Source organism: Argiope bruennichi, chromosome X1 (genome assembly GCF_947563725.1).
Source record: "Argiope bruennichi chromosome X1, qqArgBrue1.1, whole genome shotgun sequence".
NCBI lineage: Eukaryota > Metazoa > Arthropoda > Arachnida > Araneae > Araneidae > Argiope > Argiope bruennichi.
This window is the reverse complement of record NC_079162.1, coordinates 101577138-101601806: the sequence shown is the minus strand read 5'-3', so window position 1 is coordinate 101601806 and position 24669 is coordinate 101577138. Positions and strand designations below refer to the sequence as shown.

General features: G+C 29.5%; 2 protein-coding genes across 6 annotated transcripts in view; one reads left to right on the top strand and one right to left on the bottom strand.

Moving 5' to 3' along the window:
- Positions 1-9625: 9625 nt before the first annotated feature.
- The window catches only part of LOC129958252 (neprilysin-4-like), a 62218-nt gene continuing 47174 nt past the window's right edge, over positions 9626-24669 (bottom strand). For all 3 annotated transcript variants that reach the window (XM_056070560.1, XM_056070562.1, XM_056070561.1), the window contains exons 16-22: positions 24102-24153; positions 23953-24020; positions 15651-15760; positions 15498-15563; positions 12130-12228; positions 11283-11359; positions 9626-9763 (exon numbers count right to left, since the gene is read on the bottom strand). In XM_056070560.1, coding sequence (XP_055926535.1) covers positions 9664-9763; positions 11283-11359; positions 12130-12228; positions 15498-15563; positions 15651-15760; positions 23953-24020; positions 24102-24153 — 572 coding nt within the window. In that variant the 3' untranslated portion in view covers positions 9626-9663. The remainder of the gene's footprint in view (positions 9764-11282; positions 11360-12129; positions 12229-15497; positions 15564-15650; positions 15761-23952; positions 24021-24101; positions 24154-24669) is intronic.
- The window catches only part of LOC129958253 (procathepsin L-like), a 77558-nt gene continuing 75868 nt past the window's right edge, over positions 22980-24669 (top strand). Inside the window, exons 1-2 of one of the 3 annotated variants that reach the window (XM_056070566.1) lie at positions 22980-23153; positions 23224-23283. Coding sequence is in view for 1 of the 3 variants with exons in the window: in XM_056070564.1 (XP_055926539.1) it covers positions 23151-23153 (3 nt within the window). In the remaining 2 variants the exon portion in view is untranslated. Of the gene's footprint in view, positions 23284-24669 lie in introns of all 3 variants that reach the window. The other 2 variants (XM_056070564.1, XM_056070565.1) reach the window with 2 other exon arrangements.

Here is a 24669-nt window from a genome sequence, read left to right as displayed (position 1 = left end):
ACTGGCGATTTTATCAGGATAATGATTCGAAACATAATGCTTATCGAGTGCATTCCTGGCTTCTATATAATTGTCCTGACGTCATGGACACTCCACCCCAAAGCCCTGATATAAATTCCATCGAAACTTTATTGGAATACTTGAAGAAAAAAGTCTGGGAACACCCCATTTCCTGTAAAGATGAATTGAAAAGAGTATTTTTGCAGGAATGATAAGATATTGAAATTAATTTTTGTGAAAAAATTAATTTAGCCCTAAGTGTCTTAAAATGGTTATAAAAACAAGGACTTACATATAAAACAATTATCTATTCGAAATATTTACTAATTTTTAAAATTTTCTTATCCGTCCGAGTTTGGCTTGTGCATTATTTTTTCTTTTCTTTTGCTTTTTGCCATAATTTCTGGTTAAAATGAATTAATTTATAATTTTTGTTATTTGCTTTTATAATTGCAATAAATATGCTATTGAAAATTCATTTAACTAAATTTCTTATTATTTTTAGTTTACAAATTTTGACTATATTAGTATCTTTTCTTTGATGTCCGAGTTTGGCTTGGAGCGACTGTATAAGGGCAGAATTTGAAAGTAGTTAGGTTGCTTGATTAGGTTTACAGGGGATTGTTTTCTTGGAATTAAATATTAAATATTTTTTATAACTTATTATGCTACTCATACAAAAATAAAAGCAAATAAGTAACTGTCTATGCAAGATGACTCATCATTACTGAAATGTAAATATTTCACATGTTAAATGTCAATATATATAAGCTCACACACACACACACAAAAAAAAAAAAATTAAGATTTTAAGGACTTTTTTTAAATACTGTCATGACTTGAGATGAAGTTGCCTACTTTCCTTTTTTTTCATATAACTTTCCATAATAAACATACATTGAAAAATCACACACATATATCTTTAAGGCTGTGTAGTGGTTCTGGCATGCTATTGAACCAGATAAAATAGATGCTAATTTCTGAAAGTTTATTTGCAAGCATTGAAAATAACAAGCCAGTAGTTTAAAGGAAAGTATACTTTAATGTAACATTAAAACTCTTAGTAAGAAATTACATTTCGAGACAAAGTTTATCATAGTTGGGAACTGCTTGAAACCTATGGTTAATCACCACATGTGCATCGTGAATGGAGTGCAAATTCATAACGATTACTACTAGAAAATAAACAAAAGCATTTGGATTTATTTACTTATTTTTAAGAGTGGGAGCCATTACAGTGAAAGTTAACCGAGCTCGAACATGATTTTCCGCAGTATATCGATAAAATTCCAGTCATACAATGTGCGTTTAACATTATCGCAAGTAGTTATCTGTAATTTTGAAGAGTTCTCATTGATTGAAAATGAAGCCCCCCCCCCCTTCCATGAACTTCAAAAGTAATAGGCGGCGAAGAACTTTTATTTATAGAATAGGGAGAATCACTGAAAGATAGTCTTACAGTTATCAGTTGACGATGAAAGCAAAAACAGCGGAGAAAAGAATGATAAATCTCCTATAATTTACATAAAGAAAATTGAATTGATAAGAAAAAAAGAGGCGCATTAACCGTCTAATTTTGAAATGGGATTGGCCTAAATGGACACCTTATGAGAGGCATTAAATAATTCTGCTTTCCTGACAGAAATTTTTTAAGTGTTGCATCTATTATGGTTTAAAAAAAAAAAAGCCTTTTTTTTGTTTTCTCATACGAAGTACAGAAGTATTGTGTTCGTCAAAACATTCGAACGCGAGGTTTTGACGAATATCCACCTTTCAGATTTCCCTGAGTCCGAAAAACACCATTTTGCATTTTGTCTGTCAGTCTGCCTGTGAACATGATAACCCAAAAATGCTTTGAGATTGATGGTTGAAATTTAGTATAAGAAAGTAAGACAAAATTTGCAGATTTCTATTAAATTTTGAACAAAATTAATTCACATAAATTCTGCCCATTTAGCTATTTGATTACAACTCTTCCATAACTCCAAAACGCAAAGAGGTTGCTGAAATGTGGCACCTAGGCGTAACATCTAAAATATATACTATCAAATTTGGGAATAAGTTGACCGTTTGCCTGCCTGTACTTTCGGATTTATGTAAACGTAATAGCATAAATGGAATGATTTAAATCGATAAAATTCGGTATGTTATCTCGTGACTACAACTATAGTTTCGTTGCAAATTTTGGTGTCAATTGGCTGTCAAAAGCCGTCCAAAATATGTATCCTCATAATGGATTCAGGAAAAATGCTAACTTCACGCCAAAGATTTATATTTCGTAACTAACGTTCACCAATGCCATGCTAGGAATTCGCAACCTCACCCAAAGTCTACAAATTTATGCGATGGAAGGGGGATAAGAGCTTTATCGGAGAGTGGGAAAGCTAAAGTCGTACCCCTTAAGACTATTCACGAATAAATCAAAAATTTGCAAGAAAGAATAAGAAATACCTTGTTATCATCATAACCATGGTTTATGAAATGAGCAAAAATAAAAATAATAAAATCGGCCGGAGTTGTCTTCCCGAAACTTTTTCGCATACTCTCTGATTTAAATTTTATCCCCCCTCCTCTCCCTCTCCCCTACCCGCATAAAATTATAGACCTTGAGTACGGTTAAATGGCTTGCAGGGCATTAGTAAACAATAATTACGAAATATATTTTGTTTGGCATGAATCTATCGTACGGATATATATTTTTGAAATATTTTTTTGTTGACTTAATGAAACGAAAATTTCACTATGAACTACAGTTGTAGTCACAAGATAACAAACTGAATTCCCTTGATTTAAGTCATTGCGTTTATTAATTATTGCTTTTACACGCATGCGAAAGTACAGGCCGACAGACGGTCAACCCTTTCACAAATTTGGTTCAAAATTTGCTAAGAATATATATTTAAGATGCTAAACTTGTGTTTCAAATTTTATTTATCTAGCTCTTTACGTTTTGTAATTATTGAATCCATTTATACTCGAAAAGACAGACGGGCATATTTTCTATGAATGGATTTTGTTAAAAGTTTGATAGAAATTTACAATTTTGGTCGTAATTCCACATACTAAATTTCAACCATTTAGCTTAAGGCTTTTTTTGTGTTACCGTATTCTAAGACAAATAGACGTAATAACAAAAATGTGTTTTGCAGACTCGGAAGGTTTGCAACGTGAGGATTTCATCAAGTTCGATTTTTTTTTCTTTTCTTTTTTAACGATTACAATACTTCCTCTGCACTTCATTTGAGAGAAAACAAAAAATGAAAAAGGATTGACTGTGGAGACTTGCATCGTAATTTGTACCACGTATTGCTTAAATTGTACTAAAGAATAAATGTTTGGTAAAACTAATTAAACCTTATTTTAGTGCTTCAACTTTTTAAGTATAGACGTGACATGAAAATATTTTTGTTTTTCTATCTAAATGTTTCTTTTTTCACCAATTACATTTCAGTATTTGTGAACCATTTACAGTATTGTTGAAAGAGTTTTTCGGAAAATCAATTTCATCAACACTGTAAATTTGATGAGCAACAGATTTGTGTTTGTTTATTTCAGCTTCGTATTTGTTAAAGAATTCATAAACTCGGTCTTTATCAAAACTTCTAGCTCTTGGCATTGAGGTTGCCTCTAGAATGCATAAAGATAACAAGGGATGATTTTTCAGAAACTTGTAGTAACAGTTTTCCCACTAATTTGGTTTTCCAAGTTAAAACAATTTGGAAGTTTTATGTTTTTTAGCATATTCAAACACCAACTTACCTAAATTAGTTTTTCTGTAATTTAAAAAATACAACAAAAAGATTTTAATGTAAGACTAGACTGAACTAGCTTTTGTTCTGTTTGGGTCTTCCAAATATGACATGCGAGTTTCATCCTTAAAAATAACGTTGGAGAGTCGATTTAAGAATTTCATATTGTTCATGAGCATCATTTAATTTTATTTTAACCCTACTAATTTGCTTAATGATTCAACAATATCTCCTTGTTTCCATCTGTTGTAAATTTGCTTTGATATTTTGGAACCTATAAAAAAACCATTTCTCCTTGTTTTCCATCTGTTGTAAATTCGGTTTGACATTTTGGAACCTATAAAAGAAAGATTAAAACAATTTTATCTTGACCATAATATCGCAATAGTGCTACAATATAGTAATTACCCAATTTTTGCCAAAATTCCTACTGTTAATTAAATTGTTCCAAAAGCTAAATCGTAGTACGATTAAGGAATCGTTGAAGTTGGTACAACTTACGATGCCACACGATGGTACGATTTATGATGCCGATGATTTGCATTTCAAACGAATACATTTAATCCAGGAATAACGCATCAAGGTGCTGTTTCAAATCAAATAGCCTTTTAATTATTACAGAATGAATGTCCGAAAAGAATTATGTACTAACGAAGCATCTACGTATTATGAAAGCTAATAATAGTGTAGAAAAATTATAAGTCTACAAAAACCTTATTTTTATCAGCATGTTTAGAAGCTGGATGTTTTTTGCTGATGACCAATTAAAAACAACATAACTGACTCAAAAGTACATCTCACCATCGGTAAACGAATTGTTTTTGATGCTTTATTTAAAATGTAAATGTTTTATTAAAATGTACAACAATCAATGATAAAATTTAGGCATTGGTACGACATGAGCAACCTTCCACCTTACTACTAATCTCAAAGAGTTCATGTGCAGGTCACTGCAAATAAAAATCTGAACTCTCATGGTATTCACAACCTTGTCAGTGTCCAAAATGGTTATGCGGGGAGCATAACATCTTCATTAAGGAGTATAGGAGAAAGTTTCGGAAGATCACTTCCGCTGGCTTAAAATATTATTGTATAAAACATCTACTTCTTCGATAGCAATTAAAATCTTTTCAATTGACATCTGTTTCATTTTTTTCCTTTTAACTACAACAATATTTATGTTTTTTTTAAAAATATGCATGTTCTTACTTTAACCCATGCCTATTAATTTTTGCCATAAAAAGTTTGACTTTGCGGATCATGATTTCGCCGTACACACAATGTATTGATAACGTAACCCTGGCGTTCAGCAAGGGTTTACTGTATATCGAAAATGACATTGCGTGTATGCAAATTCGAATAGCATGATGACTTTTTTGATATATAATTAAACATCTTGGCTGCCTCATGAATTGCCTGTGATTAATATACATTTTGTAATTTAAATATTCCTTCTCTATTACAGTTAAGAGATATCAATTAATTACAATCGAGAGATATGAATTAGATTGATGGTCCTGATCATTCTCCGTTTTACAAAAAATTCATCTTTGCTATGTAATTTTGCCGTTAATTTCCTTTTTTTTCCAAACAATATTTACTACGTAACTGCATTTATTTAGTATCTCTCGGGCAGCGGTGGCCTGGTGGTAAGGTCTTGGCTCGTGAGCCATAGGGTTTCCGGTTCGAAGCCCGATTCCATCGAAGAACCGTCGTGTAAGAGGGTCTGTTGCACGCTAAACCCGTCAGGACCAAATGTCCCCCCGCTGGTGTGGTGCGGTGTGGAGAGGGGGCTGCCAACTCAGGTGTCGTCCTCGTCATCTGACCGCGGTTCAAAAGTATGAGATCCGTCCCAAAATAGCCCTAGTATTGCTTTACAACGGGACGTTAATATAACTAAACTAATTAGCATCTCTCTTTCAACATGGTAGGGTCGGAGGTAAAGGATTTCTAGGTCAAGTCCTCCGCGATCCAACCCTCAAATAGGTGAATCAATCCGGACCACATGCGTAAGTCGTGGTAGCAAACATGTTAAAAGAAATCGTTCCGTAAATATGAATTTTGAAATAAAAAGAAATATGATTAAGAGGGTTTTTTCCCCTTCTCTTTGCAGCGACATAAAAAGTTTTTTTTTAAAAAATGTTTGTTCAGCATTGTTTTCAACTAGATATATCAGACCGCTAATAAAGATTTTTTTCTCTGAAGAATAAAACATTAACATCCGTAATTCTATATATTTTGAGCAAAAGCTATAAGAAAATTTTGAAAAATAATATTATATTAAATTATTGGTAATAATACTCTCCCTTTTGAAAATTTAAATTTTATTTCATATATTGATTTTTAACTGAAAAGTTATTTTCAATTTTGAACAATAAAAATATGTGTTAAATTGATTTCTGATTAGTTGCGAAGCAATGTCTTTTACAGTCGTAAAAGTTAATAGATTTTACTTTATAAAAACATTAGATAACAGTCTTTTTTTTTTCTGTAGTTCACACTTTTTGAGCGTGTGATTTCTTCATGTGTTAACGTGAGGCGAAATTATATATATATATATATATGAGAGAGAGAGAGAGAGAGAAAGGGAGAGGTCGTAAACATTGTAGTTAAAAACAATTTCACCAACTGACTCGAAAATGCACATTTCTTTAAAAATCTTGTTGTTTTTCTGATCAAGATATTATTTTATGTTACTTATTTTAAAATATACGAGGTTATTTTCCTTTAATAGTTATACACATTTTTCTTGGGCTGCAAAACCATTTAAATTTTTTTAAAGAATGTTTTTAGCAATCTAAAAATATTAATGCACTGTTTTTTTTTGTTTGTTTTTTTTGCGCAAATAATAGCATTGTTAAATTGTTTCCAAACATTATTACAAATCAGTTTATTTTAGTTTAGTTATATTAGCGTCCCGTTTTAAAACAACACTAGGGCTATTTTGGGACGGACCTCGTAATTTTGAGCCGCGATTAGATGATGAGGACGACACCTGAGCTGGCACCCCCTTTCCAAACTTCCACACCACATCAGCGTGACAAATCAGATATGAAGATGGTTTCATTGTATTTAATCAGATATAAAGATGGTTCTATTTTATTTAATCAGACGACTTCCCAATTTTGGAACAATCATTTTATAGCTTTTAAACCAGGCACTGTAATATATTAAAACATTTTTCAGCACTCATTGTTATTTATCTCATGCACTGATGAATGCATATTTTAAAAAATGAAAATATTCGATGAGATTAGTCTTTTCTATATCAATGTCGTTTTTTTATTACAAATTTATTGTTGAAAGAATTGGAAAAGTGTTCAAAGTATGTACTTCAAATGACATTTTTCTGAAATTCATTTCCACAAAGAGAACAGTTGATTGAATAAAAACCAAGATTTAAAGTTGAAAATTATTGGTGTTGCGTTAAAAATTTCGTGAAATGAATTTCGTCTACAAACTGAATAATTGAATGTCTTCTTTGAATAGTATACCTAAGATTATACAATCAGAATACATCTGAAATTAATCTAATTTACGATAGGTTCTGAATGGGAGAATTGAAGAAACTATGAATATAGTAAAAGATTTTTTTTTTTTTTTTTTGTGCATTTTGGTTTTAAAACGGAAAAGACCAATTCCAAAGGAAATACAGATAAACGAGAAGTTTAGTTTTAAGGCAGGGGTTCCCATATTGCGGGTCGTCGCTACAAGATATTGAATGTATATATGTTTTAACTTATGAATACATATCAGGTTTAAAATCATCTAGTCACAGGGAGAAACACGACAAAAAAAAAAGCGTAATTCACAAATAACCAGCTCATGTCATTTCAGATCCCGGCCACTTAATTAGAAATTCTTTTTCGCTATAAGTATTCAGTTCAGTTTGCGTACGCATTAATTTCAAAGCGGTTATTTATTATTTAATGATAAATGGGTTTTTTTTTGACAAAAGCTTTGTTTTTTTTGTCCTATTAAATTTTTACTGGAAATAACATGTGCTATTCGTGTAGAATAAATCATTGTGCCCAGGATGACGAGGGTCGCTATAGATTGGGCCTCAAAAAAGTTCGTCACAATGTTTCAAAGTTTGGGAATTCCTGGTTAGGTTATGATTCTGGGTTTTTTTTCCCCCAATGTAAAGGTAAGGGGAAAAAAAACTGGGTTTACCAGATTTACCAGAAAAAAAACCCAGTTTTTTTTTAATTGACTTTTTTAGAGATATATTTTCGGAAAATTCTACTGCTTTTTATTATCTCAGCTGACAAATAATTTACAGATAGTACAAGTATTCGGAAAGCTCTGACTTTTTGAAAATCACAAAATTTTATTTTATCCTAAATTTAAAGTATGGTAAATTTATACAATCGGATTTCTCCGAATTTGAAATTGTTACTAATTACTAGCACTCAGAAGAAAATATTTAAGGAAACTTGTGTGGGATATGAATTATTATTTCGGAGAACGAGTTTTAATCTTTTAAAAGAATTGTCGAAATTGCATCGATACTTTGTTCTTCTCAACCATAATACTTATTAAAGCACTTACGGAGGAAAAATAAAAAGAGAATTAATTTTTTAAATATACAAGATAACTTTTTTCATAAGTAAATTCTATTTATCTTTAAAAAACATAATAAAGTATAAAATATGTTATATTGGCTTTTGATTATTAGAGATATTTTAATTTAAAAAATGAGACACAATGAAATTAATTTTCATTTCTTATCGAAATATTAGACTTATGCAGAAAAGAAAGAATTTTTAATATCTTCGCTAGCCGTATTTATACTTTTCAGAGATTAGCAACTTAATACTACTTCTTTTTAAGCTTCTTTGTGAAAAACCGTCTAACTTTTCTAAAAATCTTTCATTTCTCATTCAGTGAGTTTCTCGATAAAGTTTGTTATAATCTCTGAAATTTGAAAAAAGTTAATTAATTTCATATCTAAAAGAACGGCAAGATTTAAAGGATTATTTGAACAATATTTAAATTTTAAAAAGTTAGCTGAATGAAAATGCTTGAAAGCTAAATATTTCTTTTTCAATAATCACATCAGAAGAAATATATATTTACTTAGCATAATGAAAGAAAAATGAAGTTTCTTTTAGTTTTATTAGTTTAATATATTCAAAATCAAATTCACGTAATTCAAGTTTTAAGTAAATCCTTAATTTATTTCAAGCGATTGTGTAAATAATTTTCCTTTTGGGAATATATAGTGTTTAAATAAATTTCGAATGATTCATTATCGAATTGTATTTTGTTTCATAGACTTCATTGGGGTCTTTTTTGAATACCTTTTTAATCCCAGTATTTTTTTAATGTAAGGGCATATTTAATAATATATATGAACATCAAATTTGAGTATTAACTTGTTTGCATCATTAGGATATATGTGTGTACTGTTTTCCTAATTATTACTATTAGAATGTGTATATAATTGTAATTATTCAGATTATTATAATCTAAAAAGTTAAGTTACTTTAAAAATTGCAAACAAAGATATTACTTCAGGTTCCAGAGAAATAAGAAATATAATTGTTATTTCGGAATTATATAGCGGAGAGTGAAAAATTTGATGATGGTGAGATATATTAGAGTCATAATTATTTCATCATCATTTCAAATCATTCCGTAACATTTTAGGATACAATAATGGTAATGAATAATATGCAGTTTATCGGTTGAGTACACTGATGAATGAATGAACACAGTGAATCAGTTAAGGGCATATTTTTTGTCTAAATATTTAACAACTAATCAAAATGTTATTGATTGAATCGATACTTTTTTTAATGAATTTTCTATAATATGTTCCAATATTTTTCTTATGCATGATAGTCAAGTAACAAAATAATTAGTACACACATTCAAGAAATTTTTTATTACCAAACTGGTACAGGAAATTTCACCAAATTGAGCAACGATTCTCGAAAGACGATGAAATGTTAAAATGACAGTTAAATGAATCAGAAAATGCTTGAAGATTCGCTGTAGTAATTCGGAGTCTGTAAAACAAATAAAGCATGAAATGTAAAGCAAATAAAAAAACATTTCATCATTTTCATTTAAAATTAATTAATCTTAGCTTGTATGAAATATTTTCAATTTTAGATTTAATAGTAGATAAGAGACTTTAGAATTTTGCTCCATGTGTATTAATCTAACTGGTAGGCTATTTTTAGCGTTACTGGCGTAAGAACTATTTTTTACCAGATTGCTGCTTCCTTTGATTAAAATAAAATAAAAATGGTAGAAATAATAAAAACCAGTATGTGAAAAGGACAACTGATGACGTTCGATGGCTTCCTAAAATAAAAGTGCAATGATATGTTTAAATTGGAGAATAAAACCTTATAGATTTTAAAAATGGAAATAAATTGAATGCGTGAGATATTACCTACCAACGTTGAGAGAGCAGCAAAGTTTTTGAAAGTATTGTAGACAGAGAGGATTGAAAAATGAATATTTTACCAGAATGGGAGAAACAGATGTGGAGAAATCGCAGTATGGACGCATAGGAGCCTTTGTTCCTATTAACAAATTTTCGTAACAAGAATCTAGTATATCTAATGCTCAAGATACTAAAATAATGCTGCCTTTTAGATTTTTCAAAAAAGGCTAATTTTCTGTTAAGTCTAATTGCATTTAGTTTCTCATTGCAAGACTCCATTATGCTTGATTATTTAAAAAAAAAATGCCTTTAAAACAATTTTCAAGACTGCTTACAGGAAAGGATGTATAGGAAAAACCAGAAGCCAACTTTGTATGTCAATTTTCTGCTCTTGGCTACCATTTACTCAACAAAATAAATTCGCTTATGCAGTAAAGTAAACAGTAAAACCTCGAAAAAGACGTTTATAAGAATATTTTAAAACATTGACAATTAATAGATGACCCTAATAATGCAAGCATTTTAGTCATTGTAACTATTAAAGGTAGATTATAGAACTTTCTCCAGGTCATCATCTTGAAATTTCAACCCGGGCAATTTTGAACTGCAGAGATTTCTGCATTAAAAACAGAACAAAATTCGTAAACTTTAAAGAGGAATTCAATCAGTATATCTGGATCAATAGACATAAAAAATAAATAGGACCAATTAGAGTAACTGGAAAGGAATTTCACAAGTTTTATCGCTTTTTTCTATTTCAAATTATCGCGGGAAAAATGCTTAAAATTTATGTTAGTGCATAATCATTAGGGGTATTAATCTAAAATTACCCATATTAGCAATATTAATGATTAGCATTAAATAAAATATTAGCAATACTTTAGAATATATTTTAATTAAATTCTAAACTAACCATGCTAACTTTTCGCACAGAATTGTTCTCAACTTCCGAATGTCAAAAATTCGGTGACATCTAAAAGTTTTTGGAAATAGCATTTATGATAGTTCAAAATTCCTGTGGAATTTTTTAGCATTTACACATGGTGAAAATTAAATAACTAGGTGAAACTTATAGACAGAAATAAATTATAAGCATAATTTCTAATCAGAAAATTCTAATTATGAGTGTATACCTATATGGAGAAGGCGCATGCTCAGCTTCTCTTATGGTACGGTTCAGCATGCCAGGAGCATATTTTGTACACCAAATCTAAAAATAAAGCAAGATCAATATAATTTCGTGACACATGGTTAAAATACGAAAATATCTTATCTACTTAAATAAATACATACTGAAATATTCGTGTGAAAAAATAGCATATATAAACAATCTAAATGTTGACAAGTATTAGTCCATTACCATCCTGTTTTTGTATTAATTTTTCAACAATTGTGTGCATATTTCAAGAATTATATTGATAAGAATTTGCTTAACTTCATTTGTTAATTCCAGTATAGAATCTGAGAATTAATTGATTCTGTAACTGCCGCAGTTAAAACTTTATTAATCGAGATTATCGACGCTGCATCGTGAATATAAAAACGAAATATCTATATAACGAAACTTGTTATTAACACATTTAGTATGAAAAAAAAATATCCGAATTCTGCTTATACGCCATAAATATAATTTATATCTTTAGGTTGTTAATATGAATAACTGTATGAAATTTAACTTTTTCTAAGGAATATTCATTTCAAAAGACATATTATTCGCCATTTATTTTTTCGGTTTTCAGAATTTTATTATGTTGGTACAAACTTATTTGTTCGTATAGAGAATGTGCACATAAACTGGAATTCGAAATTCATATCTCACGATTGCAACTAAGAGTCTGAATCACTTGAACATAGATGATATTTTTCAGCTTAAAAAAAGTTGTACATTTACAAATATTTCATCAACATGTAAAGAAGCAATTATCATTAATAATCAAAAAAATATCCAGTGAAAAGTAATTTAAATAAATTTATGATTACCGATCCATATGTGATGAAAAATAATTGATCAAGTGAAAAATCTTCTAAGCCAGGAAGTTTTATATCTGTTAACTGTTTCTTCCGCCAGGAAGAAAAGGCCTGTAAGATAAAATGTATTTTAATTCATAATCTATATTAAAAGAAAATAACTATTTCTTAATCTAAAACTAAAATGGGAAGCATAATCTAAAGAAGCAACAGACGAAAAATCAAGATAAAGAAGCAGCATGTTAAAAATTTGATCAAATATATGAAAAACAATCATTATCTTATAATTCAAAAATAAAAGGACACATCATTATGCACTTATCAACTGCATGACATTAAAGTTCTTTTATTTAATCTGAAAAGTAAGATTTATCCAAGTTTTCAAGAATATTTCCAGTAATACTACATGGAAAGTAATCTATACTTATAATAAAGCTCACTGTGTGTGTGTGTGTGTGTTGGCGCTCTACAGGCCAGGTCATTTGACATACAGCTATCAAATTTGGTACATGTATACCTTAGAGGTCGGGAATGTGCACCTGGGGTCCCTTTTTTTGAAATTTTAATTAGAATTTTAATTATTAATTAAAAACTAACTTTCCCACCAAAAAAATCTTTCATTTTCCCCACCGCCAACTTTTCCGCCAAAAAAATCTTCCATTTTCCCCACCGCCAAATGAGTAAGGCTTCAGTTGCTTTTTTCTCCCAACAGTAATGAGGCCAGGGTTAACATTTTTCGACGGATTATTTCAAACGATTCTGTTTATTTTCTTAATGTTTTATGCATTTAAAATTAAACATTGTTAATGAATCCATGTTTCAGATTCATTCTGAAGCACTTTTGAATTAAAATAACACAGAATAAAGGAAATTAAAAATGTATTATCTGAAGAGTGTTACCCCAACTGGAGTAGAAAAATTCACGCATTTGTGTTACCGTAAAAAGCGAAGAAAATTCACGCTTGCGCATTGTGTTCTGATTGTTGGCATGACAACCATTATCAACGGACGATTTAAATTACTTTTAGGTTAGTTGTATGCTTTTGTAAGTAAATTGTATTTATGTTAGTTATATATTTTTTGTATATGCTTATAGTTTTAAGTACATCGTTTTTTAAGTAGTTTTTTTAAACCTGTTTTCGACCGATTATTTTAAACGATTCATTTTATTTTCTTAGTGTTTGATGCATTTAAAATTAAACATTGTTAATGAATCGATCTGTTCATGATGAATCTGAGAAAATTTTGTTGACAAATTCTTGAGATATTCCATAAATTAAGAAAGATATTCTTTAGTGCCCATAAAAGTTTAAACGCTCAGTGACTCTATTATCAGTAATCATATTATTAAATAATTGCTTTGTTTCAGTAAAAAATATTATTATATTAATTGCAGATTAATCATTTACACTTTAATTTAAAGCATAAATTCTACGAGGGGAAACAGAAAATTAGAGAGATACATATCACGTTATGACTGAAGGCCTTTATAATATTATGAGTGAATTATATGACTATCAAAATTTGAAGTTTTAAAAGATTTTGCTGAAGAATCTATTAAAGTTGGAATTGCGTAAAATATTTAATGGTACGATCGGAGTTTAACCCCCTGCTTGGCACAATTTTTAAAAATCGCCAACAATGGCCTTGCGAAATGTTCGAAAGCAAAGGAGCATATGTTCAATTATAGTGCATAATAAAGATTGCCAGCTTTGGCGCGTTATCGCAACTTGGCGAAGAAGGGGGTTAAACTCCGGTTCAACCTATTTAATTATTAAAATTTAAACGATCATTAAGATTGCCGAACCGGCTGGTCGCCAAAGGCGGCTAGTATTACTATAAAATGGCCTTCAGTTATTCTAAATACATCATTACCCTAATACTAATTATAGCGGGATTAAAAGAAACTAAATCTCTTTTCTTTACTTAAATAAGAGTTGGATAGAGTAAACATTTATTGTCATTCCTCCTTGTTCATCAGTGATATCCATTTCAAAATAAAATGAAGCTCATGCTCATTTGATTGTATAGAATAGAATATATATGTAACTAATTTCAAGGCAAAAAAACTATTAGTGTGTTTAGAGTATAAAATAATATATATATTATATACCCTAAACGAATTATATCTAAAATAATATAGTAAAACATCCTATTTATAATAATTACGAGATATATTGTAGACTAGTCGCCTCAGGTTATTAGATGGTTCGCCCGGCATATAGACTATTTTTGATTTTAAATAAATCATATAAATATAACTTTATGTCTATGATTTCGCCAAATTATTTTCCACAGGTGTGCTGTGGAAGTTTGAAGAGGGGATGCCAGCTCAGGTGTCGTCCTTGTCATCTGACCGCGGTTCAAAATTACGAGGTCCTTCTCAAAATAGACCTGGTTTTGCTTTAAAACGGGACTTTAATATAACTAAACTAAACCAAATTTCGCCAAATTGTCAGACCTTATAGCCATGTAATTTTAATTGTATCATTTAAGTTTTTCTTATTGTGAATATGAGATTTTCTATAACTCCTAACATCGCATCTCTATTAAAAATGTAAATATTCGGTTCATTTATCTATTAAATTTCGAGATATTGTGATTTCACTTTTTTATTTGTCTTATAAACTACACAGATATTAAACAGAATCCATTTCCTTTAGCTTTCATCAATGGAAGAAAATCGTTGGGATAAGCATATGATGAAACAATAAAAACGATTTGAATTTCAGTCCAACAATGTAATCTATTGTTGAAAATTCGGCAAAAAATAGTTTTAAAAAAATTGCCAAAATTCAGCAAAATTTGCACGATTGTTAAATGGGTATCATTAAAAAGACAAATTTTGAAACGGTGTAAACCTCATTTTTGAACAATATATTTTCAGAAATTATCGCGGAAAAACGCCGAAATTCAGCTTACTTTTTAATTAATTAAAATGTCAAAATAATCGGTCCGAGGCGCACGTTTTCGTCCTAGAAGGTGTGTACCAAATTTGGCAGATATAGGTGAAATGGTTTGATTTGTAAAGGAACAACACACACACACACACACACACACACACACACACACACACACACACACACACACACACACACACACACACACACACACACACACACACACACACACACACACACACACACACACACACACACACACACACACACACACACACACACACACACACACACACACACACACACACACACACACACACACACACACACACACACACACACACACACACACACACACACACACACACACACACACACACACACACACACACACTTTATTATTAATAGATATGACAATTAACATGTAAAAAAATAAAAAAAAGGAAAACAAACAACCAACGAAAAACAGATGCTGCTCACCTTATAAGATTGATGGAGTCCTCCATTATCTGCAATATTTTCTGCTAGTGTTCTTTTACCATCTAACTGAAAATAAAAGAAACATTAAAAATAAAACGGCAACGGATTAAGATAAGGAAACACTTTTTAAAAATCGTAAATTATAATACCTACTCCGTAATCATTATACTGCTTAATAAAGCAGTCCGCCTTCTTTTCAAATATTTGTTTCGTTTCATCTGTCCACCAGTTAAATAATTCGCCAGAGGCGTTTCTTTTGCTTCCTAGAAAATAAGACAGCGTAAAAAAAAAAAAACAACAACTCACCAAGGTATCAATAAAGAAGCTCAATAATTACATCCAGAGCTTGAAAACGTTAAGCGAATATACAAAATTCTAATAATAATTCTTTTTTCCTTCTAAGGCCGTTTGCTGTACAAACTATTTCGCAAGTCACAATCCTATAAAAATTTGTAAAAGTAGTAATTACAATATATTAAGAATATGATTTTCATCATAAGGAATTTTTTCAAGCCAGGATGTAAGAGATTAATAATAAATGAATTTTATATTAAAAATAGCGAAAATATATTACTGGGGGCAAATACCCCCCCCCATGTATTAGAAATAAAACTGCTGCATATCAGAATAATGCCAAATCCAAAAAGGAGCGTCACGAAAAATACTTTTCAAGAGAGCTAAATGAATGCTTTGCTTTGCAGTAACTGTTTTATAAGAAGTCTTTTAAATATAAAAACATTTTTATACTTCTGATGTCCAACCATTTCATGTCTTATCTCAACATTTCCTAAAATCATTTTGAACTAAACTATTTCTGTGATACTAAAAATGTAATTCATACATATCGTCGCTTAACAAACTACACTACCAGTAGTTTTAATTCTCATACTCAATTTTTCAGCTTTTACAAGAAAAAAAAATGAATTCTTCACAAACAATAATGAATATTTCTGATTTTTTTCACATATAATAGGAATATCCAGACTCAGGTTCATACTAGATGTGAAAAAAAAACATGTATTCGTTAAAGGTTGCAAAAAGTTGGTTATTCCTGCTCTTACAAAATTTGAAAAATTGAGATTGTTGGTGTTCATCAAGCGATGGTATTATACTTCTGATTTTTTTTAATGAAAACTACTTCTTTGTTAAATATTGGGCTTATAACTTTTCTGTACCAAAAAGATATCCTCCCTTCCTTCCCTTTCCAAAAGAATAATGCACGTAGCATAGTATAGTACCTGAGTTTTGATCCATGTCGGTGATATTATTTGTACACAAGATTATGCTTACTCTTATTTCAGCTATAAAGCGATCAAATAAATTAATATATAAAAATTAATTAAAAATTTACTGAAGAGCTTTTAATGTGGTAGTAAGTGCAATTATAGAGTTTGGATATCTTAAACGATAGAAAAATCCTTTTTGAAAAAATCTGTTATTTATGTCAAAAGTAATGAACAGCAAGAACTCATTTTATTGTATACATGTTACAATTCTTCTGGCGAGGAAAAATTGGATCTACAAATCAGATACCGAGTCTGGCCATGCAATTTGCACAACAAACTTCTGTTATCAGATGAATAGTATTGAGACTTTGTATTGGTCAGTCAATTCCTGATTTAAATTCAATACAGAAAATTTCACATAATCTAGCAAGAAGAGGTTTTCAAAATGGATTTTTTTTCTTACAATGTACAAACTTGGGTACATACTTCAGCAATGAATGGCGTAAATCATTCCTGCACAATGTTTAAATATATACTATGTATGAAATCACGGACAACTGACAACATTAAAGGTGGCAGGATATTAAATTCTGGTTTCTCTTTTACTATATTGTTTTTATTTTGATTATCTTAAAATTTCAACACAGACCTAAATAGTGCCTTGTATGAAATAGGTTTATTCTTATAATAAAATTCTCAAAAATACAGTTTGCTGACTTTTTTATTGACATCTCGAAATGTTTTTATCTGAATTCCTCTCATCTACCTTACAACTCAAACTTTGCACGTAATATTTCTTATTGGAAAGAGTAAATGAAAAACGTCTGAAGCGTATATTTTACTTATTTCAAATTTGTTGTGAATATCCTAGTTAGAAAAAAGTTAACGAAATCAGAAAAATTCATGATTAATTTCAAATGTTATATCAAAGAGGACAACTCAAGATTCGCTGTATAGGTCACCAGAAATTAAAAAAAAATACTATCAGTAAATTTGCATAACTCACTTTTTCAGACCGAGCTTGCGGCACTCTATTTTCCCTTTTAACAAAGAGATAAAATAAAAATCTTAGCTCCTAGTGTCTCATCTATCGATCCATGGAAGTATTTTAGTCTCAAATCCACTTTCGTGTAATTTCGTGTGTGACAAGAACGCGATAGAGGCAATTTGTTTATTCTAGGTTAAGGTTAATAATTGTATCACTGAAATTGAACTAATCATTTTGCTAAAATAAATGCATATCTACTGCATTTTTCGATCAAAAAATTGATGTCTCTATTCCCTAATTTTTATCAAAATATAAAATTAAAACAATTATATTAAACAACCGCAAGAATTATTGGATAAATTTAAAACGAAAACTTGGGTGAAAGGCTTAAGTGAGCCTACTGTTTCTAATTTGATTATATCACTAATAAATGAGTATTTTATTTTTTTATAAATTGTGATTCCTTGTTTATAACTTATTTCTTTCCAATATTCAGCAAAACTGTAAATATGGTTCATGAGGTGACATAGACCATTGTGTTTTTAAGTGAACTTTTACAATACATTTTTATTTAAATAGCTCTTCTGACGGAAACAAAATCACACGACTAAAAATTTTAATAAGCCCCAAAAGATGTCTTCTGAAACTGAAAGAATATTTTAGAATTTCTAGTTGCCTCTACAAAGTTCTGATAGCAAGAGCTCTTTCGAAAAGAATGAATCGTCCTTGTAACAATTTTGGGGTTTTTAATTTTTTTAAGCAATGAAATTTTAATTTTTATAAATTAATTTAGTGGTCTACATTGCAATAATGTATTTTGTATCATAAATGCTTAGTTTTATATATTTCATGTACATAAATTTTGATTTGAGAATGTTACAAAAATTTTAAATCTTCCATAAACATCCGTTTTTTAAAGTATTTTTAGACTTTATGATGCAGCCTTTTGTATATTGTGTGATTCAATACTTATGTAATGTTTGCGTTTGTAACTGTATGTATTACTGTTACAAAATTAGTAATGTAACTCCTAGGAATTCAAGTTGCCTAACTTCCTAAACAGTGTTTTACATCCCATAGGCAGGGTGTTTTGGTGTAGGTAAAAAATAAGTAACTTTAAGATAAACATAAAAATACGATTTTTATCTTCTAACTTGAAATTTATAATTTTTTTTTCTCACTTAAAATTTTTTTCCTCGCAGTGAATTAGTTCAATATTTATAGAGACGCTTTTATTGATTTTAATACCCGGAAATGAATATTTGGTTTTTTTCCTGCTTCATATTTGTTTTCTTTCCCAAATTATGTTATAAAGTTATGCATATCCAGCATCCGACTAATTTTAATATCTGAATGACGTTAACTGGAGTAAACGGCGAAAGCCTTCTTAAAAGTAATAAAAACTTTCATCTTTCAGTTTGATTATCAAAAACTTGTGTTGAAACAAGGCGCTTCCAATGAAAACGAAAATAAAATAAAATTACCAGTTTTTCTCAAATTTCACTGCTCATAAAAACTGAAGTTAAGATAGATTTACGAGAAGTATTTTTCGTTAAGGTTTTACGACAACTTTATCTATCTATTAATTCAAATGTATCAAATGAAAGCCTTGATTTTCGTAACGTTTATTCTAGGTTAATTTTTTTTAAATTAGTTAAAAATTCTAAAATCCTTCATTAAATGAAATTAAAAATATTATAACATTTTTTGCGAAATTGAATGAAATAATTTTTTAATTGAAAGCATGAAATCAAAAATTATAATTTATTGCCTGATGTATAATAACTCTATAGTTCTATCAGTTAGTGGTGAATTTTAAAATATAATTACAGATTTTCTTTTTCCCAATGAGCATGGTATCGTTAATCCAATGTTAAAGATATACGATCTAAAAGAGGGCTTATAGATTATTTTCTCAAATTTTAGTAGACAATTTGCCCTTCCCCTTTTTTTGCTGAAGAAAAAGCTTTCATACCCCATCATTTAGTAATAAATTTCCATGTAAGATAAGAATGATAATTGTAAGAAATTTAATATTATATATATATATATATATATATATATATATGTAATGATATTTTAAACTCTAATTTCAATTTAATTAATTTCTAAGATTTTATCTTAATTTAGCCCATAGTAACTTTATTCTAAAAATATTCTCTTATTTCGTGATCCAATTCCACTTTCTCTACTTAATTAATTCAAGAGAAGCTTTATAAAATTGCTTAGTCAGCTAAACGCCGATATTTTCACACGCTCGGTGTGAAGGGGTAAAAATGTCCAGTAAGCACATTCTTTCTTAAAAGATCCCTGTGTTTCCCTTGCATGTGACTGACATGCGTCAGAAATCCCTATCAGAATCTTATTAATATATTAGCACTGTGAAGAAATATTTTCCCTATCGAAATCTAAGGTTATATAAGGCAAGGGATAATATATTTCAGCCCTTTTTCCCTACTCTGGCTTTTGCGCTGCGCTGTGACGGACGTCTTGTCCGCGTCTCTGCTTGTAAATAACTATGCTTACCCGATGGATTAAAAAGATAATAAGTCTCTTCACTGTCTTCAAACTGCATCATGCTTCACAACAAATAATATTACATATTAAAAAGCCGACAGGATTCCGAAAAATATTACATATATATATATATATATATTCATTTCCTGGTTTAGCAATTCAAGCAATTTATTTATTCTTCTTATTTATTGACTAAACCAAAGCATTTTAATAAATTTTATAAGAACAAACTGAAAGAATTAGTATAACACTTAAGTATGTAGAAAGTTTTCAAAGAGTATAACATTTAAATATAAGAATACCTTAAATAAATAGGTCTGCATTTTAAAATACAACTTCAAAACTAAATTTATATTGCCTAAAAATTGCCTTAATTTGTCATTATTGTAATTAAATTTATATAGTATACGATGTAATTTCCAAAGCTATGAACCTTTTAAAGGATTCTTTAAAAAAATTAACACTACATACCTGTTTGTTTCTGAATTATGACGAACTGAAATCAAAATTATATCGGCATTGTCACAGAAAAATTTTAGGACAAATAATTCATTTATCACCATTCCAATTATAATTTTATATTTATATCAAAATTTTCATATTCTTTTATATTCAATAAAATGATTTTTTTTGATAAATAAGGAAAAAAAGAAGGACACTTTATAGATTTGCGCATGTGTAGTGCCGAAAAATAATCAATAAAGTCATTTTTATATTCAGGATACCCCATTTTCTAAAAGATTAGATAAAATTGTATTAGCTTCAAATTTTTTGCACCGTAGAATTATAAACTTTCTTTCGTTGTTGATGTTAAAACTTACAACTAGGGTTTCCTAATATCACGAAAAAAAATTATAACCATCCCTTGCATACGGGATTCATATGAGAAAGGTTTCTCTCTCATAATAGTTATGATTTAGATAAAATTTTAAGTTATTTTTTATACATTTATTTTTACAGAGAATTCAGAATAATACCGAAATTAAATAAACAAACAATAATAATAATATAGGGATATTGTGTAGCGAGCTCAGTGTTTAGAAATCTTGCTATACCAATGGAGCAACAAAATGCAGTTCAGATTGATTTTCTAACTTGGGTTTTTTGTTGCATGAATTAAATTTCATTTTAAATGGATGTTGCTCTGATTCTCCATAACTGGCACTTATGGTTGTTTGAAAATGCACGAGCAACAAAGCAACACAGTGTGCAACAACAACATCATCTTTGAGAAAATTTGTGAGAAATAATTTGTATCAATTTTTGATCTTTCACGTCAAATGACAATTTTCGATAGACCTATTTTAAAAATAATTTATATTTTTCTGGTTGGAATTTGGAGGTAAATAGAAATTTTTGGGATTATACATTCCATTCTTATTTTATTCTGAAAATGAACAAGCAATTATTTACAGATATATTTTAATAGAAATCTTTCGGGTTTTTTTCTGATGTTAAAGAGGACATCATTTGGTTAATAAACAAAATGAATAAAACTATAACTTTTACTTATTATTTGTAGACGAAAATAATAAAAAAAATATGAAAGGAATTATGCAATGAAAAGCGACAGCAAAAGCAAACGAGTCTAACACTGCGCATCCATTGATAACATGTATATTTACATATGCTTCACGTTTCTCCAAAGTGACCTATTTTGTCTTATAATCCTATTGTGTAGGCCTTTCGCTGTGGGTTAAGTCATACCATTCAAGTTATTATATTTTTCTGCTAACATTTCCAACATAGGTTTTTTCCAATTAATGACAACTAAATTTACATGGTATCGCATAATATTATATAACTGAAATTATATATATGCATATTTTCACCGTTTGATTGGTAGAAATTTAAAGTTTTGAGTATGCTATTACTTGAAATTGTAAAATGTTAACCCATTATTTTACTCTGAAATGTAATGGAAAATATAAACATTGTTTAAATAATGTAAGATTTGTGGTAGTGTGCGTCTGTTGGTTTCCTCATTCTTAAAAGAGCAATAAAATACCAAATGATCAGTTCAGCGAACCGAAAATACCATCTTAACTAAATGGAGACTGAATTTACAAATTTCGCTCATTTCAAGTTTTTTTTTTTTTTTTGCTGTATGTTTTATATTTTACGAAACGCTCCATCTTTATTCCATCTACTTGCGTCTCACGCTGACAAAAACGTTACTGGATACACACTATAACAATATTTATGAGACCACGTCATTCATGGGAGCTGTATATCAGAATCTAAAATTGAGATCTATATTGAATGTACAATCTAGCGATCGCAAGAACTGAGATCCTTCAAAAGTAATTGAAATTATCGTCAAAAGACAGTTTTGGTAAATTCTATGGCAGTCATATTATTCTCAGATTTAAAAGGTTATTTCCACATTAATAATAAAAACTTCTTTATGCTTATTTCACATTATGTTCTACTTCCAAAAGAAGTAGAAAAATGTAATACATAGTTGTATTTTTTTATGTTAGAGAATTTAGCAAACCGATAACACTTATTTTTTTCCTTTTCTATTTTTCAGAACCTGTGTTTAAAACAAATAAGCGTCAATATTTTGCTTTTTTTTTGCTCATCGTAGAATTCCGTTATAAAAAAAAGCACTTGTGGGATTAGAAAATTCTTCTTGTTCGTAAAATTGCCCAGGCTGTTTTTTTTTTATAGCGTTTAGCTGAACGAATTGTATTTGCTTCCAAGCTATATATTTCAATTGGCAATTGGACGACGCAGTAGCAATTCAGTACAGCTGAAGATTAAACAAGGTGGTGCTTACACAACTTGGTGGAAGCTCCAACCACTCATTGCTTTATCACTATTGAGGGGCTCAGTATCAACCGAGGATTTTTTCAGTGTCATAGCGAAATACTTACCCTGAGCGGGAGCACTTTTAAAAGTGATATGCTATAAAACTTAATGGTAAGCCATAAAAACTGCTGGATACATAAACTACATCTTACTTCTAAGTGATTATTTTTTGTTATTTTAGAGCAGTGAAATCAGGTGCTCAGAGATTTACTGCTAGTACGTGGATTGAAAATCTTTGAAGGTAAGTGTTTTTCAAGCTCCTTTTAATCTTTCGCAAGAAAAAAAAACTGTACAAAGTTCAAAAATACCTATGTAATCGATCTATTTAAAATATTTCAGAAAACGAGTGATTGCTAATAATAATAATTTTGTGAATGATTGGCTGTTTAAAGTGAGTGCCACGGTGGTGTACGCAATTTTGAAATTTCAAACATTCCGACGTTTAAAAGTGAAAAATTGTTTTATTACTGATATTTAACACCAGCTGTTTTACTGAAGAGAGTTATGAAGGCAAAGCAAAATTCCCTATAAAATGTGTAGTATGAAATAATTTTGAATGCAAACTATTATAAAATATCTGTGCTTTAAAGTGATCAATAATGTATTGATTTTGTAGCAGTCAGATATACTGTTTGTAGAAGTGCTTAAAATACCATAGAATTTTTTTTTACGGATAATTTATCTAAAATAAACACAAATTGACTTTTAAGTACTTTTTGACAATATACATACTTCCCTATTCTTTGTTTGCATTTTGACTAAATACATACTCACCCCCCCCCTCTTTTTCGATTGTTTTGAGCAAAATAAAATCATATGAGATATGTGTGAAATAAATTATTTCTATTTTTTAAAAATTATACAGGCATATTCTTATTGTTTCATGTAAATTAAAAGAGAAATAACTTACCTTCACTATCAAAACCATGAGTGATTTCATGTCCGATGATAGAACCAATTGCAGCGTAATTGAAATATCTGTAAAAGTATTAAATATTTTGTGAGTGTAATTCCTTTTGTTTCAAATAGGAATGTATGTATATTCAAATTTTTGCTTACCTAGGTAATGAACTGTTATATAAAGGCAGTTGGAGAAATGCCGCAGGAAAAGCTAAAACAAAACTTAAGATAATTTTATAACCTAAACTTACTTCACAAAAATGTGAAAACACTGTACAAATAAAAAAAAGAAGCACATGAAATTTTCTTAAAAGAGAAAAAGGAAAATTTCTGATATTTGGAAACGTCATGTCGTGAAACACCTACTCCTTTCTTATTTATATAACATTACTTATTTTTTGAGATTTACTATTTTATAACTTCTATTTGGTAGCTTATTTAAGAATGGATTGTTAATATTTTGTCATTCCTATTAAAGTATTCTGGAGGTTTTGCCTTTTTGAAATTTTGTTTTGTTTTGAAACGACAGTAAGCCCTTAATTTGAAATATCTGAATATAGGATGGTAAGTGATACAGCACATTTTATAGAGAAGATATTTAATATAACACGTAATTAATGAAAAGTAACAGAAAAAAAGACACGAAGAAAGTTTTAAAAAAAAGATAAGAAAGGGCTTGTTGATTCTGAGAATCAAAATAAGCATGATGTGAATAAATGTTACCATT